This window comes from Hirundo rustica, chromosome 2 (assembly GCF_015227805.2).
Source record: "Hirundo rustica isolate bHirRus1 chromosome 2, bHirRus1.pri.v3, whole genome shotgun sequence".
NCBI lineage: Eukaryota > Metazoa > Chordata > Aves > Passeriformes > Hirundinidae > Hirundo > Hirundo rustica.
The window spans coordinates 55,795,190-55,811,749 of NC_053451.1; the positions used below are offsets into that span (position 1 = coordinate 55,795,190).

At 45.8% G+C, this 16,560-nt stretch overlaps 1 protein-coding gene across 1 annotated transcript in view; it reads left to right on the forward strand.

The window, feature by feature from the left end:
• The first annotated feature begins 1,236 nt into the window (after positions 1–1,236).
• SIAH3 (siah E3 ubiquitin protein ligase family member 3) overlaps positions 1,237–16,560 on the forward strand; it is a 42,801-nt gene continuing 27,477 nt past the window's right edge. The window contains exon 1 of the mRNA XM_040056036.2: positions 1,237–1,468. Within this exon, the coding sequence (XP_039911970.1) occupies positions 1,334–1,468 (135 nt within the window). The 5' untranslated portion in view covers positions 1,237–1,333. The remainder of the gene's footprint in view (positions 1,469–16,560) is intronic.

Below are 16,560 nucleotides of genomic sequence, written 5' to 3' on the forward strand. Positions count from 1 at the left end.
ATTTATTAACAAGCAGAGCAACACATCACACAGGATTGTCCCATGAAATGAATGTGCTTTCTGATTCCCTTAGCTGCTTCAGCACAGTCACCTCCCAGAAAACCCGGTTACAGGGACTCAAGTTTAATGAGACTCAATGGCTCGAGAAGGATCCCTGCCCACCAACAGAGATACACACTGGTAATCATACCTAAAAGCATGTTTATTTTTGTTGCACTTCCCTAATTCCTTTTTAATGCCTAGGACTATCTAATGGCTAATTTGTAATTTCCTGCTCACCGATATACAGATGAATGACAAGCAAAAGCCTTCTGCATGTTTAATTACTCTGTTGATTTAAAAGCCACTTTTCCCTCAGTGCAAGTTTCTCTCTGTGTGTGTGTGTGCTCTCATGCATCACGTATTTCATTATTTTTAGAAGCATGCTCTGTGCCTTTTTATGCTCTCATAGTTCCAGCATCCAGTAATTACCATGTTTTGTGTCCAACAGACCTGATCCACTAGCAAGTGTAAATCAGGAAAACATTGCTGTCTCTAAATGGAGTTGTTCCAAGTTACACCAGACCTGAGGAACTGACCTCTCCCATTTGCAATGATGGGGAAAATGTTATTTGTATGCTGGGACTCTTGTGAAGTAACAAGATATAAAATTAAGAAAACTTCAGAGCAGTGAAAATCCAAATTGAAGCCTGTGAGTGCACAGACGAGAATCTATTTATGTAGCAAGCTCTACTTCTGCTTAACCCCTGCAAGGAACTGTAACTCTTTTTGCATATTTGATTTTTATCCCCCAGTAAAACATAGTCTGCTTAACCTATTTTTGCTACTTTCCAACAGTTTCACGGGAGGGAATCTTCCTTATGCCTTACATGTAGCTTTGCTATCTGAGAGCTCCTTTGTTAAATTAAGGCAATTAATAAATGGAGATGTTAAGCAATCAATTTTGCCTGCATATCTCCACAGCCTTACGTATGACTGGCTGTAATCACAAGATAAATGCAATGTGCTGATGTATGGTAATGTTCAATAATACATTCTACACCAGGCTCAATTCATCAGGGAGTTTCTGGAGGGGAGGCATTTGTTATTGGCTGTCTCCGGACCTCAAGGATAACATTCCTGTCCTTTCCATTGGCCACCCCGCTGCTGCAAGCCTCTTCCCGTCTTATTTTGATGATGAATATGAAGGCATGCTAAGCTGTGCCGGAGAGTAGCTCTCGCCGACTACACTCCCACCCCGGGCTCAAGGACTCCAGAGCTCCTCGGCTGCTTCCCCTGCCCACTGCCAGCAGCAGCAGCAGCAGCAGCAGCAGCAGCAACGCCAAAAGTTGTGATGCTTTTCTTCACCCAGTGCTTTGGGGCTGTGTTAGATCTTATTCACCTGCGGTTTCAGCACTACAAGGCAAAGAGGGTTTTCTCAGCTGCCGGGCAACTTGTCTGTGTCGTCAACCCAACACACATCCTCAAGGTGAGTTAAAAAATTTATTTTCTCTTCTAACATCTCCTCGTCTTCCCCACCACCGCCACCCGTGATTCTCCACAGGGAATGAAATTATGCTCTGGCAGCAAGGGGAGAGTGCTGTTAACACATTGCAGCCCTGGCAGAGAGGATGTTTGCGTTGTCTGAATGCACGATTCCCTTTGGAGCGAAGGAGAAGCGACCCACTGCTCCGGGCGATCGTGAGAAGTCGCAGCTCCCCCTCCCCAAAGTTTCCTCTTCCTTTTCACCCACATAATGAGCATGCATGTTGCAAGCGTTTAGCGAAAATGATCGGAAAAGTTAGTCGGATGAATTAACATCCCTTTCTAGCAGAAGGGTGCTGTGTGGTCCCCCAGGCTGACACTCCAGCACAGAGGGATGCCGGCAGGCAGTGGGGAGCAGGAAGAGAGGGTGGCAGCGGAGGGATCTCCTCGGCTGTCGTTTGCTCTTTCAGGGGGAAAAAGGCTGTTGCTGTCTCCTGGGGGAGTTGAAGGCATTCCTCTGGCGCTGAAACTGTCCTTAAGCTGTTTGCAAGGTGAAATCTATTTTAGGAAGGAGAATACTTTTGCTTTAGTGCAAAACTATTTATAGTTCCCATAAAAGCATTTATTTTACTTGCGCAGCTCTGAATTTTCACTGACAAAGCGTCAACAGCTCCATCTATACCAGAGCCTTCACGTTTGTAGTAGAGAAGGAGCAGCAGGGGGAGAAAGCAATCAGGAGGCTTTAATTACTTCTTCACACTAATGAATGACCAACTTTAATGAAGTGGCTTCTGTTTTGTGAGAAGTCCTTGCTGACCTGACTTGTGAGGTAGCTCCGCTATCCTGGTGCAAGCTTAGAAATTAATTTAATTCAGAACAACTTATTTTTGGCTCTGCAAGGATTCCTGTGAGGTACTTTGGAGGGGTTGCAGGAAGCGTCTTTCCCGAGCTCCTGGTCCCTGGGACGTCTATTTGATGGGGTAAATCCCTCTTCAGAACAGCATCACCTCACCAAAAAAAAAAAGGGCATGCTTCCCACAGTCATCTTTCCCGTCTCAGGCTGCGCTTAGGCAGGAAGAGATGGCTTCTATCAGGGTGCCGGCTCCGGGAGGATTTTCCCGCAGGGCAGCGCTCTGAGCACTGCCGGCTGGGGCGGGCACTCCCAGGGGATGAAGAGCCTGGGAGCAGGCTCGCATCTCCCGGCGCCACGCTCCTCACAAGATAAGTGAAAAACACACAGCCCCGTCATTATCTGAAAGGGTCTGGCTGTCTGAATGGGTAAGAGAAATAGCTGCATTCTTGAGTGCACGGGGAGATTATGTAAGTGAAGTCTTCTGTGCTCAACCCTTTTATGTGACTGTCTCCCGCTACATTCATCTATAATTTCCATTATTAAAAAACAACAACAAAAAAAAAGTGAGCAGAAAAGAGCCTGTGAACACACAACATGTCCCAACACGATTTCAGTACCAGTGGAACTGTCTGATAAGGTCCATAAGCACACAGGAGGGTGACTATTGCTCCACTGTTATCTAAGACTAGATCCAAGTTTATCATTTCAGGTCCTGCTGAGCTGCAAGTTTGCTATTGCAGGAGCTGTGACTGTGTTAAAAACAGTCATTTCATTAAAAACAGAGCATTTCATTTTACTAAAATCCCCCATGGCCGAGCTCTTCTCTGCTCAGACCCAAAGCCCGTCAGAAAGACACACCATCTCAGTACTGCCTTGGCAGGCTTTGAGCGTAGGCATTGGAAGCAAAACTGTCTTGGAAACAAACAGGACCCTCTAGGAAAGGGTCTGGTGTGTCAGAGAAGCCCCAGCAAGAACTGTCTTGTCCTGGGTGGGAACTACTCCCCTGATAAGCCTGCGCTGGGAACCCAATGGCACAGGTGTCTGCACAGGAGCCCGTAGAGGCACGGTTCAGATGAACAAGCTGATGACAAACCCTCTGCTCTGATAAACCCCTCTGACTGTGGGTTTGTGAAATGTGCTGTGCGAGTGCTCCCAGGTTACCAAGCTCACCAACACGGTGGGCTTTAGCTCTGATGTGCTCCCCAGGTGTTCAGCTTCCCTCCAGCTGCGTAAGGAACGCATCACCACTCTGTGGCAGCAGCCAGGGGAGATGTGGGGATCAGGTCCCTTTGTGCCCAGCATGACAAACAGTTTTTCACCCACAGCAGCCTGTGTGCCAGCTGGAGCCTGGTGGCTCCGGGCGAGCAAGGTGCCTTGTCCAAAACATGGGGTCAGAGTCAAGCCAGGTGAACCTGCTTCTCAGGGTGCCCATTTCTCCCCCAGGGATGCACAGGGAGGCTGTTGTTGCTCTCAAAAGGCATCTAAGGGACTATGAAATGTGAAAGGGCCAAACATATTCCTCTGTGGTGGTTTACAGTATTATGACTACTTTGACGTTTCTCAGTATTTTATTTCTAGCTGGGTCTTTTCAACTGTAACATTTTGTTGACAGCCCCCAAATCTATCTTAACAATTGACAAGTGGAGTGAAAACTGTATCAAGGTTCACAGTCGATGAATACAGACCTGCTAGGAAACAAGGGCTGGGAGCAATGTCATTTCTCTCACTTTTCTTCAAGGCTTAACTGTTTGTGCTTACTCCAAAATTGTGAATTGTAAATCCCTTTGCAAAGGGATTACTTTATCCCATGTCTCCACAGTGCTGGTGCAAAGGGACTCCTGGCTGATTGGTGCAAATGATAAGTGACAGGCATCACACTCTGGTGTGATTATGCATGTTGACATCCTTCACACGGGTCAGGCCTTCAGTCAGTGCCAACGCACATAACTTCATTAAAGTCAATTGCTGCAGGACCTCCATTTTCACTCCTTCCACCCAAGGGAGTGCTCAGGGATGGAAGTGGGATTCAGCCCACACAGGGGGATCCATGGCTGATGATCAGGTATGTGTGTAAGAGATGTGGCATCACGGAAAGCATCCAGTGAGCAGCAGAGGACAGGGGAGACCTGGTACCATCCAGGGAATGTTGCACCAGCTTCTGCTGTCACAGACCTGCCGCCAGACCAAGGGGGCACCGCTGTAAAGTTATGCCAGAACGTTGTCCCCATCACCACAGCCTGGACCTCTGACAATGACCAGAACCCATCACTTTTCTTTTAGGAGAGATCCAGAGGCTGGTAGAGAAGAACACTCTTAGAGAGAAACCCATGTATTCCTTCCCACTGAAAGGCTCATTAACTGGGAAGGCTGATGAACATTTCTGTGCTTCTTAAAGGACAAGATGGTAAAAGCGTCAGCACAGACATCTCTTTTGATCTGCTACTATTTCCCCCGCACTTGACAGGCTGACATGGGTGACTCTAAGAGGGGAAGACAATTTTGCAACTGTCCCCCTCTGTTTTGTTGGTTTGGAAGGAGCATGAATGGGAGGAGGTTCTTGCTTCGGAGCCTTTGTCCTTCTTGCCACTTTCTGCTCTTTGTCCTCCTGCAAAGCTTTCCCAGACATAGCAGTGTCTCTCAGCACAGTGCTATGCTGAGATCAAAATTCACTTGCCAAGCAGAGAAAAACCCTTACTTACCACACTTCTATAGGTCACCTTTGTCCTCAATCGTATTATGTCCATTACTTTGTAACCTGTCTTCTTTCAAGTGTGTGGTCAACCTGACATCTTTCCCTGGAGAGGCACAGCCGGGCAGCAGAGCTCTCTAGACAAGTGGCTGCTCCCTCCAAAGCCATACTGATTAAAGGAGCAATGCTTGCACTGCTGGCTGCAGGTCCCAGCACGCAGGGAAAGTTTAAATGTCCTCCATTTGCATGGAAGAAATGGACTGGGTTATCTGATCCTGCAAAGGTGAGGCTCAGTGAATTCCTGTACATTTGTGCCCTGTCAATAACAATTGTCCCCAGAATTGCAAACTAGAAAGAAGGTGAAGTTGGGTGATATCCTCACTCCTTAGCAGCAGTCCTTGTCCCGATAGCCAGCCTCACATGGCAGTGACAGCAGTGCAAGCACATTCCAGACATGCGCTGGTGTTCCATGAGATGCTGCATATGGCTGGGTAAAACAGATCTTCTTCATTCAAGGAGTTACTAAGTTTTTACCCACCATTTTTAATTCTTTGAGGAGTGTTAAAAAGTGTTTGTTTAAATAATAAAAAATGTGTTCACACTTTTCTTGTAGAAAACACCAGTCTCCACCTCTGTAGGACTTCAAGGAACTTGTTGATTTACAAAAAAAAGAATATTCAAACAAGATCATAAATATTTAAATCTTATATTCTAAAAGGGTAGTCACACAGTTTGTGGGTCCAAGCTGTCTTTCAGCTAGTTTTTAAAGCAACAAGCAAATCTGCTCTGACTTAGGGAATCCTGTTATAACCGTTTGGTTCTGCACCCAGTGGCAGCCAAATAGCACTGTAATCCACTTTATCCCCAGGAGGATTAAAGTGCTAGGGTGCATTACACCCGCATGAGATCGATTTATTTGGTGCAAGGGAGGAGAGCGATTCTGAAACCTGCTGCTAACAACCCCCAGATGCCACTGTCTCAGCCCAGACCATCTCAAATCTCCCAGGCAGGGCTGTGATTTGGAGACAAAGTTGTTCTGGAAAAAAAAGAGAGAGAGTCAGAGACTTGCTCTTTTTGTATGTTTCTTTATTATCAAGCTTGGCCTTGGGGGAGAGCTTGCTCTCTTGGCAACGTGGAGGAGGAGGTACACACAGCTTCGCTCCACAGCAAAGCTGGGGACTCCCACCCCCCCTCACGGGCTTTTTCCTTGCCGGGGAGTCCGTTTCGCTTCGCTGATGAGGGATCATCCAGCTATGGGGGACTCCTTCTCAGGTCACGGCGACTAAATAAAACTGCTTCGGCGGACCCCCGTACCTTTTGCACTAATCTAAAGTGTGACTACAGTCTTGGATTTTACTTTGGTTCTCTGCTTTTTAGAGTCTCTTGTTCTTGAGTTGTTCCCAGAATTCCAGTGTCCTTTTTATTTGCATATTCAGACACTATCCAGCGAATGGGAGCAGAGATACAGGTAATAAGGTGAATTCTTAATTAACAAACAAGTAAATAAGGTGATAAATCAATATTAAAGCAGGAATAAGGCAAATTCTTTATACAGAACTAGCATTAACAATCTTAATGGAATTACTTAACAATCAAGTAACTAAAACATAGATCCCTTGAATAGAACTTATTTATAACAAAGTGACATTTGGCCCCAGTGTCCAGTAGGATTGCGACAGCTGCGGTGAGAGGATCTGTAAGATGCCCTGCCACCTGCAAACCTGGGCTCCTGGCAAGGTGCCTCTTTCCCACCCCAGCTGTGGGCCAGGTCTGTGTGAGCACTGGGCATGTCAGATTTTAAATCCTTTTGTAGGGATGTGGATAGCAGCAGGCAGGGCTTTGTCACCCCTCCTTCAGCCCTGCCTCTGTTGGAAGGGATTCCAGCTCACCCTGAGCGCCCCAGGAGCCTCGGTCTGTCCTGATTTGAGGGTGCCCTGCAGAGGGGAGGCACAGCACGCTCAAGCAGCTCTCCAAGGGGGCTCTCCATGCTCCTGGGGCTGCTTCCTGGCCCCAGGAACCCCTCTCTCCAGCAAGCCTTTAACCTTAAGCCTGCAGATCCATTTACCTGCACGACTGTGGGCTATGGCAAGGGGCAGCACGGGCTTCACTCCAAAGCAGGACAGCTCCGAGCTTCTGCCTGTTCTCACAGAGTAACAGCCACGGTGTCTCCTCGGGAGAGGGAGGGAAAGAGCCCCCACCTCAGAAGTCTCCGTGTTGATAGCCTCGGGCTTCCTTCTCCTCACCTCCCAGCCCACACCCACTGTGGAAAGTTAATTACTTTTGTTAACTGGTCCTGAGTGTTATGCTACATCTCTGGAGGGGGGATAGAGCAGCCGAGTGTTGAGTCCTTTCCTACCCACATTTGATTTTGAGAGTGAGTCTGAGCCAATAGCACAAGGGGTAATGGTTTTAAACTGAAGGAGGATCGATTTAAATTAGATATAATGAAGAAGCGGGTTTTTTGTGATAAGGGTGGTGAAACACTGGCAGTTTTCCCAGAGAGATGGTTGATGCTTTGTACCTGGAAACATTCAAGGTCAGGCTGGACAGGGTTCTGAGCAGCCTGATCTCGTTGATGTCCCTACTCATTGTGGTGGGGCTGAAGCAGATGGCTTTTAAAAGGTCCCTTGCAACTCAAACTATTCTAGGATTCTCTGATTTTGTATTAAATCTGACCTGGCTGCAGGACATTTGAAGTCAGATGTTATCAATGGAAGACAGTGCTGTTATTTTAATATTAGAGAAATGTCTCTCCCCTGGAGAGGGAGTTTGACAGCCGGGTGAGGAGTAGCCATCAGACACGGCCGCACGTTACTTTGTAATCCCCCCACTCTGATATGGCTCCATATATCAGGAATTTCTCAGTGCAGCCCTTCGGGTTAGACACAATAGCCCAGGTAACCCTCAGGAGAAATACTGTCCCAAAGGAATTGCTGTGACTAGCACAGAGCATGCAGAGGAAAAAAGGGTGCTCTAATACAAGGCTTGATGACATGGAGTCAGGGGCAAGGTCTCAGTCTGCTTCCCATGAAATCAAGTTAGCACTGAATATGGTCCTGCAAGTCCCAGGTGCTAAAATGTCCTCAGTCAGGTTCTCAGACACCACGAATTTTGCCTCAAAGTCAGAATTTACAGAGATTACAGTTTACAGAGAGTATAATTTTTTGTTTATCCATTAAGATTTTCACCTGGTAGCAAAGAACTCGCCGCATATGTAGCCGGGTGACATTTAAAAGCTTCGTTTCTTTTCTCAGAAACAATCTGAGGTTCTTAAGTAATGCAAGAAATTGAGTTTAAAGGCGGCACACTGGATCCCAAGAGCTCTGGTAAAATGAGGGAGAGGAGCTGCTTTGTCTGTGCCCTGCCTTCCTGGGACTTTGGTGCTTCCCATGCTGTTTAAGAGCCCTTAATTCTTGTCCTGCCTGGCTAGGTTGAGACTTTGTGTCTTTTTTGGCACCTCCAAAGTCTTCCTCTCACAACAGGAAATTGGCGTCCCTCAACTGAGTGCGCGAGAGAGAAAAACTGAATCCTGCAATAATATCATGGGGCGGCAGTGAGGGGAAGACAGTCTTTATGCAGCTTTACTGGGAACTGAGTGAGGAAGTCAGCAACAAGGGAGGACACAGCCATGCTCTCCTGGATGCGTGGGGTTGGGGTGTCCGTGTTGGTGCTGCTCCCCTGGCACGGTGACCACGGGAGCAATGACCAGGATGGGCTGCCCTTGGCACCTCTTGGAGCATTGGCACTGGCACACGTGGCACAGCACAGAATGGTACACAGCCATGGCTGCCAGGCAGCGTGTGAGCCGCCAAAAAGGAGGGAATTCCTTTGGAAAGATGAACAAGGTTTAGGCAATATGCTGGGCCTGCTTTTGCTGTGATTTTTGCAGCGGAACTGAGCAGAGCTGAGCCACTCCAACTTCTGATGGACCGAGGGCAAGCCACCTGGGTCTAGCTGAATGTGACACCAACTTCCCAGCCCACCTCTGTATGCATGTGGTGTATTTGGAAATAAAAAGCACGGATGTTCAGTCGTTAAACACCTTATCAGACTGCATTCTTTTTCTTTCTTTCAATAGCTTGCCTCTTTTTGTTAAGAATCTTTTCTTCTCTGCTCTTGCTCTTTTTCATTCTTCCCATTCCCTGCTGTACCAAAATCTTAAAGCGAAAGATTCTCATCATCTGTTGTTCAAAAACCTAATTTGGGGCTTTTCTTGCTCCTGCTGAAAGGAAAGCATCACTAACTTCACTGCAACTTTCGACATCTTATTTTCCTCCAAGCTGTTTCAGAAGAGATCACAATCATTCAATCCTTGATGCCGCCAATTTCACTACTGACAGATGAAGTTTCACTTTAACACGACCAGGGGCAAGACCAGGAGAACTACAAAAAGCAGTGAGATGTTGTGTCACCAGCTGTGGGTGCAGCTGGCAAGGAAGCCAAGGGCTTCAAATGCCTGCAGATCTTAATTGCCATCCTGCACTGGACTGGAGCCCGACAAAACAGGCCCAGCTGAAGGAGCCACAGCCCTTGCTGTCCACCCAGCACAGTGAGACATGGAAATGATCCCACCAACTCCCAAAAGAGAATAACTGCACTCTGTTTTGGTGTGGCAAAACAAATCCACTTTCAGTAGGGATTTAAGCTGGTTGGTTTTGTGTGCACACCGCAAAAGTAGACGCACGTCCCTTCCGCTTCCACGCTGCAAGGGCAAGCGGATGGGCAGGGCAGTGGCTCAGCTGTTTTTCAGAACCTCACATAAAGCTCTTACCCCTTGGGATTATAGAGGTTTGTGCTAAATGGAAAGATTTCCCTCGTGCATGGATTCTTCCTGAAAATTGCTCTGGGTGACCTGCTGCTAATACCCTGCAATGTTCCTGCTCGGCTCTCCCATAGCATTCTCCAAAGAGGGAAGAGCATCTTGGCACTGCCAATAAATTTCCTGACACATGTGCAGTGTACAATTTGAAGTAATTTTATTTATTTAGAGGCATTTCTGAGCATCTTACATAACATTAATGGATTTATCTTTAGCTCTCCCCTTTCGTCTCAGCAATACCACGAAAGTGTCACTGGAGAAGAGCAGCAGGGACTGCTGAGTACTTTGCATGTTTATTTTGGTGCTCTTTTTCAAAAGACAGAAATGTTTGAAACAACTTTGGGAAGAAATTAACCACCCATTTCCAAACCAGATGCAGTGCTTTCAGTTCTAGTCTTTTCTTCCACAGTGATTTCATTCTGAACTGATCTAAACTGAAACCCTTTTTCACTTCCAGATTGGTCTCCTCAGGAAAAAAAAAAAAAAAAAAAAAAAAAAAAGAACCGGTTTTGTATTTCACACGTGGAAATATTAGGGTTCAGAGTAGCTGATGAAGTGCTCATCAGCTCCTAGTAAGTGCATAGCTGAGAAGAGACACATCCTTGTAAATATTTTAAACACAAGATCACACACTCTTTCACACCAAATGCCAGCTGAAATGTAAAGAGAAACAGAGAAATGGAACATAAATAAGACAGAAAAATATTAAATTGGTAACATCTCCTTGTGCAGAACACAACTGCTATAGATGAGCAAGGAAGCGGATGCTACAGAGCAGAAAACCACATCAGCAGAGGATGAAAATGTTCTTCCACTCCTGGGAACCACCATGTGGAAAATAAGCAAAGTAATAAGCGTAAAAATGGAGTAAATGACCACCACACAGGGATTACATAGGGCAGCTGGGGAAAGGGGATGGTTACGGTCACCTTCAGGTTTTGTGAAAATGAGAGGCTGAAATGGGAACAGCAGAATGGTGGCAAGTGGGGTGATCATGGCAGTACCCCAGGCTCAGCAGGAGCACTCAGGAGCTCAGTGTCAAGCACACACATGGATGGAAAAATATGGATGTTTTGGAGGATCAGACACTTACTCAGACATACTTATTCTAAAAATTATCAGACTCGATCCAGCAAAAGACTGTACAAAAACCTGCCTGAGTTCAGCAAATTTCCCCACCTCTTTTGAAGGCTGCAGGGCAGACTGAAGACATCCTCCTCCGTGGGAATGTCTGAGACATTGCAATGTCTGCTCAGCTGAGGACACCTGGTTGCACACAGGGATGCGCTATCTATGCTGGTTGTACTCCCCTGTATGAAAAGGCACCACAGGCCAGGGGAGTCCAGGGAAGTCCAGGCTTTGCTTGTAAAAGGAGGACAGTACTGTGAGTTCCCTGCTTTTCCTGCCTAAGAGCTGAGGTTCTCTCTGTGGTGCAACATCCTCAGGAGTCTAGGGCCAGTGAGATTCTTTGTTCTCAAAGAAAGACTGTTTTTCTTGGTGTCAATATTCAAGGAAGCTGGAAGACTAGCTTGGGATGGGTATGTCATTTTTGTCTAGCTGAAGTTAAGTTAAATGGACCCCACTGATACTCCACAATTCCTCTGACTCATGCAAAAGAAAAAACAAGCAGGATAGTTTTATCCTTAAGGCAAATCCAAAAGTCTGGGCACAGTAACACCAAATATTATGTTCGCTGTTTAACATAGGTTCAGGTAAAACAGTTTCCTTTCCACTCCAGAAAAGAAAGCTTTTAGGGAGACTTCAGATATAGCAAAAAAAGGAAAGGAAAAAAAAAACAAAAAAGGTCTGGCAACATAAATGCATGCTGAGAGCTTTCAATTTAGTTCTACTAGAAGGATCTCATGACCAGGAAAAAAGTAGAGAATTACTTTTTGGACTAGTTGACGACAGAGAATTTGAGGCAAAGTGAGTGAATAAAGCATGGATTTTATTACCTTTGCCAGGTAAGAGGGACAAAGGGCACCTACCTTGTAGATGAGCTGAACATGAGCCAGCAATGTACCCTTGGGGCAAAGACCAGCCTCATCCAGCCTCATTGTGAGCTGTGTTAGCAGGACTCTAAACCAGCTGCAGTGCAATTTCAGAGATCACGTTCAGAACTGCCCAGAACTCCTTTCTCACCTGAAATGTTCTGACCCTGCAATACTCCACAAAAACAGAATTTGGTAACTTGCTGTGAACAAGGAGGTGCAGCAGCATGAGGGTGTCGAGAGCAGTCTTTGAACATTCACCTCAACAATGACCAAACCAAAGTCATATCAGAAAAACGTACCTGAAAAGAACGAAGGAGGCAGACAGAAAATCATGTGGGATGCACTTGGGGATCCAATGTTCAGCACTGTGGACTGACACCAGTGAAAAAGTATGGAGGTGTGCCAGCTACACAAGTATCTGGTAATTTAAATTCATCAGAAATGCAAATCCTCACGGTGATCCAAAACTCAGAGGCAACACCAGCTAATTAAATCAGTCTGGACTGGAAAGGAGGTCACTGTGGCAGATGAGGGATGACAAAAGAGAGTAAGACATACTCCAAAATATGCTTTGGGACAAGCACCCTTATTTTAGACAGACGGTTCAACATCTACCAGAAAAGTCTTTGCACCTTGACACAAGTGTAAACATGTTCCTGAAGAGAGCTGAGTGGAGAAAATAATATGGAACAAATCACATGGAGAAAATAATCCACTTGGACAAATCTTCCTCTCATTCTCCTTATGGGATGGCTTCCAGCAGAAAAAAAATTCCTGGGCTTGTTCAATTAACTGCTTCATGATTACTTTCCCCCTATGGCAGAATCCCTGATGCTTCAGACCCGTTTTTGGATGTGCAAGCTGTGTTAATTTGCTGTGCAAAGAGGCACAAAGCAGAGAGGTTACTTAAGTAGTGTAATTTCAGTTCCCTGCCTGGATTCTGGGTCTGCTCACAGGCTCAATGGAGTCTGTTTCTGCTTGTCTTTGATCACTGAAAGCCAGAGGTGCAGCACAGATTTTGGTGACTTAGGATGAGATAGCATCACTAGAGATGAAGAAATGCTGACTCTCCCAGCCTTTTTAGGCTGGTTCATGTTTTGCAGCATGGAAGTCTGTGGGTGACCTGTGTTTTGTTGGGGGACTCTGTTGGACTAAAATACTGCCATTTCTCATGACTTTGTTGGTTCCTTAAAAGCTGTCATAGCCCTGGTGCAGCAGCAGCAGAGGGGAAAACAAAGTTTGGTCCTCAGGCCACCCCCGACCCATTTCACAGGCTTTTGTGGGTTTATTAAAATAGTTTGCATTTGTATGTCAGACTAGAGAGACAGCTGAATACAAGTACATGTTCTTCTTTGCTGCCTTGGCAGTGGCTGTGTTGGTCCTGGAATCAGGATTGTCCTAGGCCACCATAGCAAGCTTCATCATAAGGTATCTGCCAGGAGCCCAAGACACAGGTCCTTCAAAAATGTTTTCTTTCAGGTTTGTTGGCTTGGGAGATAGGTTCACATCTTATTTTCTCTCCCCACATTCCTACAAAATAGCTGTGATGTGGTCAGGGCATTGTCTGGCTCGTTCAGTTTTCTCTTTGTCATCATTCTGGCAAAAGCTTTTTGGGGATGTTTTTACCCCTGTTGAGCCAAGATCATATAAAGATCTCCCTCAAGACATCAACTCAGGCTTAAACTTATCATTATTTGTGCTTCAAGGAATGGCTGGAAATAGAAGTTTTTCACAGCCACACACCAGCCTCAGCAGAGTGCAAACTCAAAGAGTGCAACAAAGCAGCAGGAGCACATTCCTTACAAATAGGTACATGTCTACCTGCAGACAATTCATGGCTATGCCCAGGTCAAGATTTAAATCATGTCAAGAAAACCAATGTAAATGCTTGCAGTAATTCACAATTGCTTCTTCTGGTTCCCCCATACAGCCAAACTGGAACCCTTTGTCCAATTACTGTTCCTGCCTGGAATCTCAAGAGTCTAAATCACGTGGGAAATGATACAGCTTTAAAAGAAAATTGAACTTTTACTGAGTTTTTTTCTGCCACAGAAAATATTTCAAAAAAGAGACTCAAAAATACTAAGGTCATGAATGGTTGCACAAACGTAATCAACGATTGGTAAAAAACTGATTATAAAGATGAATTCTGTTTCAGGCTGTTGGTAAAAGATGAAGGCACTATCAGAAAACAGATCTGAAAGCACCTTAATCTCCGGAAGCTTCACAAGGCAAATGGAGATAATTTATACTTGCAGCTAAACATGAGCTTACTGGTGAGGTATTGCTTAATAATTTTTAAGCTTTTAATGATTTTTAAATAATAAACCAGTGATTAGAAAAGAGCATTCCAGTTCACAGATAAATCCAGGCTGTTTCTGGATATTTTGGATATTTGATGCTTTAACTGAAGCAACTTCAATTTGCCAGCGGCCAATGAACAGCCGGTAGCAAGAGAACTCAGTCTGATGAAGCAGATGTTGGGAAAGGGAAAACCTTTTCATTACTCACTCATAGGGAAAATCTGCCAGAAGCAGCCTTTCAGCATTTTTTGTAATAGCAACTTTTGCTTCTTGGCTTTTAGAAGAAACTTGCAGATCAAGTAACTTCCAAGATATTTTTTGTGAAAAGGACCTTTTGGCTCCCTGCAGGCAAGTCACACAGTGTGTTGCAGCATCCTTCAGTCCTGGATGACCCATAATTGCAGCTCAGGTGCTCCAGGAAGACCTGTGCCACCTGGTACTTGCAAACAGCTGAGTGTTAAAAATTGAGCAAAAATCTTTCTGCAGAAAAAGATGTCCTATAACTAAGGTCTGTTTTTTGTGGGTTATGTGTTTTCCTGGTGGGGAACAACCCTGCATCTTCGTGCCCATCACCAAGATTTCCCCAAGACTCATCCATCTGTTCCTGAGTTCATGGACAAAATCAGCCTGAGCTCCCCTGGAGAGCCCTCAGGGATGACTGACCAGCCTGAGCCCAGGGTACAGTGACAGTGAGTTTGCTGTGCTTTCCCCTGTACCCAATACTGCCTTTCCCCTCCGTGTACAAACAGCCTTTGGCACACCAACAGCCCTGGCAGTATGTCTGTCTCCTCCCCCTCTAGGTCTTGGAGCTGAGGTGCAAGAATAGATGGAGCAGAGATGCAGCAGAGGCTGGATACGAGCCAGGCTGACCCTAAATAGATGCATCAGGCAGGCGCTGTGCCTGAACTAATAAGCCCTGCAGGAGCCAGGATCTGTTCAACACAGCATCCTGCCAAGGCCTTGTGGTCTGTCTGCCTCCAAACCTGACAGGGCTATCCATGTGCTGCAGCACTCCATCCTGCTGCTGGAGCTGCAGGAGCCGTCACCTAGCTGCGATGCTCTGCGGGAACCTGTGTCTTTGGTTTGTCTCTCCCTAAATTAGTGAGGGACAATATTGCCTGACATCAGTTAAGGGGTTTGGGGTGGAGGCCAAAATAGCTAAATCACCTGTTTAGGTTAACCTTCTGCGTGTGTGTGTGCAAAGGGCCCATCTGCAAAACTGATGCTGTTGCCATAAATACTGGGAAGTTGCCAATCTTTTTGGGGCCAGTAAGGCCAAGGATATGCTCTACTGATCTCACCACTGTAAATAGGTAGGAAACAAAATGAGGATGCTGAACCTTAACTGTAGCCATCTACATTTATAATTTTTTTTTTTTTAATCTTAATCTCTTAATGATGATTACAATGTAAGTAGAAAATAGGAAGCATTTTAGGAGCAGTTTGTAATACTTAGAGGGCTCATTAATCCACGGTTAATACGCAGCCGCCACTGAGAAGGAAAGAAGCAATCACGCCACCTCAGCATTGCACAGTGTGCCCTCACTGCCTGGCTTCAGGAGGGAGGCAGGGGATGCCCCCCTCAGCCTGGCACTGCGGGAGGAGGCAGAGGGGGACAGAAAATGAGGGTCTGAAGTAGAAGCCACAAAGCACGCACAGCTCCCTAGCATCCCTTGTCATCGTGCGTTGAGGTTTGGGGACACGTTTGTGCCAACAACTTGACTTTTTCCCTTAACAAAAACAGCAAAGTTGGCACCTTTTTCTTTCAGCTTCCAACCTGAGTAAAATTCAGTCACCTAGATTATAGGTGAAGGCTGTACTTTGGAAAAGTGCATGTCAGTGCAGCAACCTCTGTGTTTTTCCCTTGCAAAGGCAAGACCCTGGGGAGCTCAATCATAAATCATCTAGGTTTCACCACACCAAAGACTTGATAAAAAAATACATGTGTGGAAGTATTTGCCAGCCTTATCATCACCAATAAACAAAAATGTTCTTCATCATGTTGGGCTTTCTTGGTGGTTCCCTGTGCACTACAGTGATAAGACTGTCTCTTGGGACTGTTCTGTCCCAACTATCATGAGCTGCCAGACCTGAAGAAGAAGTCTGTGTCTGCAGGGCAGCCACCCACTGGGCCTTAATTATGGGAAAGGGAGTTAACTCTCATACATATGTCCAAATATAAAATGGAAAAAAATTTTAAAAAATATATTATCAGCTCAGTGATCTTCAGGAAGTTTTTAACTGGCAGAAATGTCCAGGGTGTACTGTGCACTGCCTTAGGACGGGGCCAAACAAGAAGGGAGTGGCATAATAGGCAATAGTAGGTGTGCATGTACGTCACAGTCAAAGCAAGATCTTCCTTTGTCTTGGCAGGGAACTTAATTTTCCTAAATCCTTTCACCACAACACATGAGTAGTGAGGCTGTCGCAGTTCCATG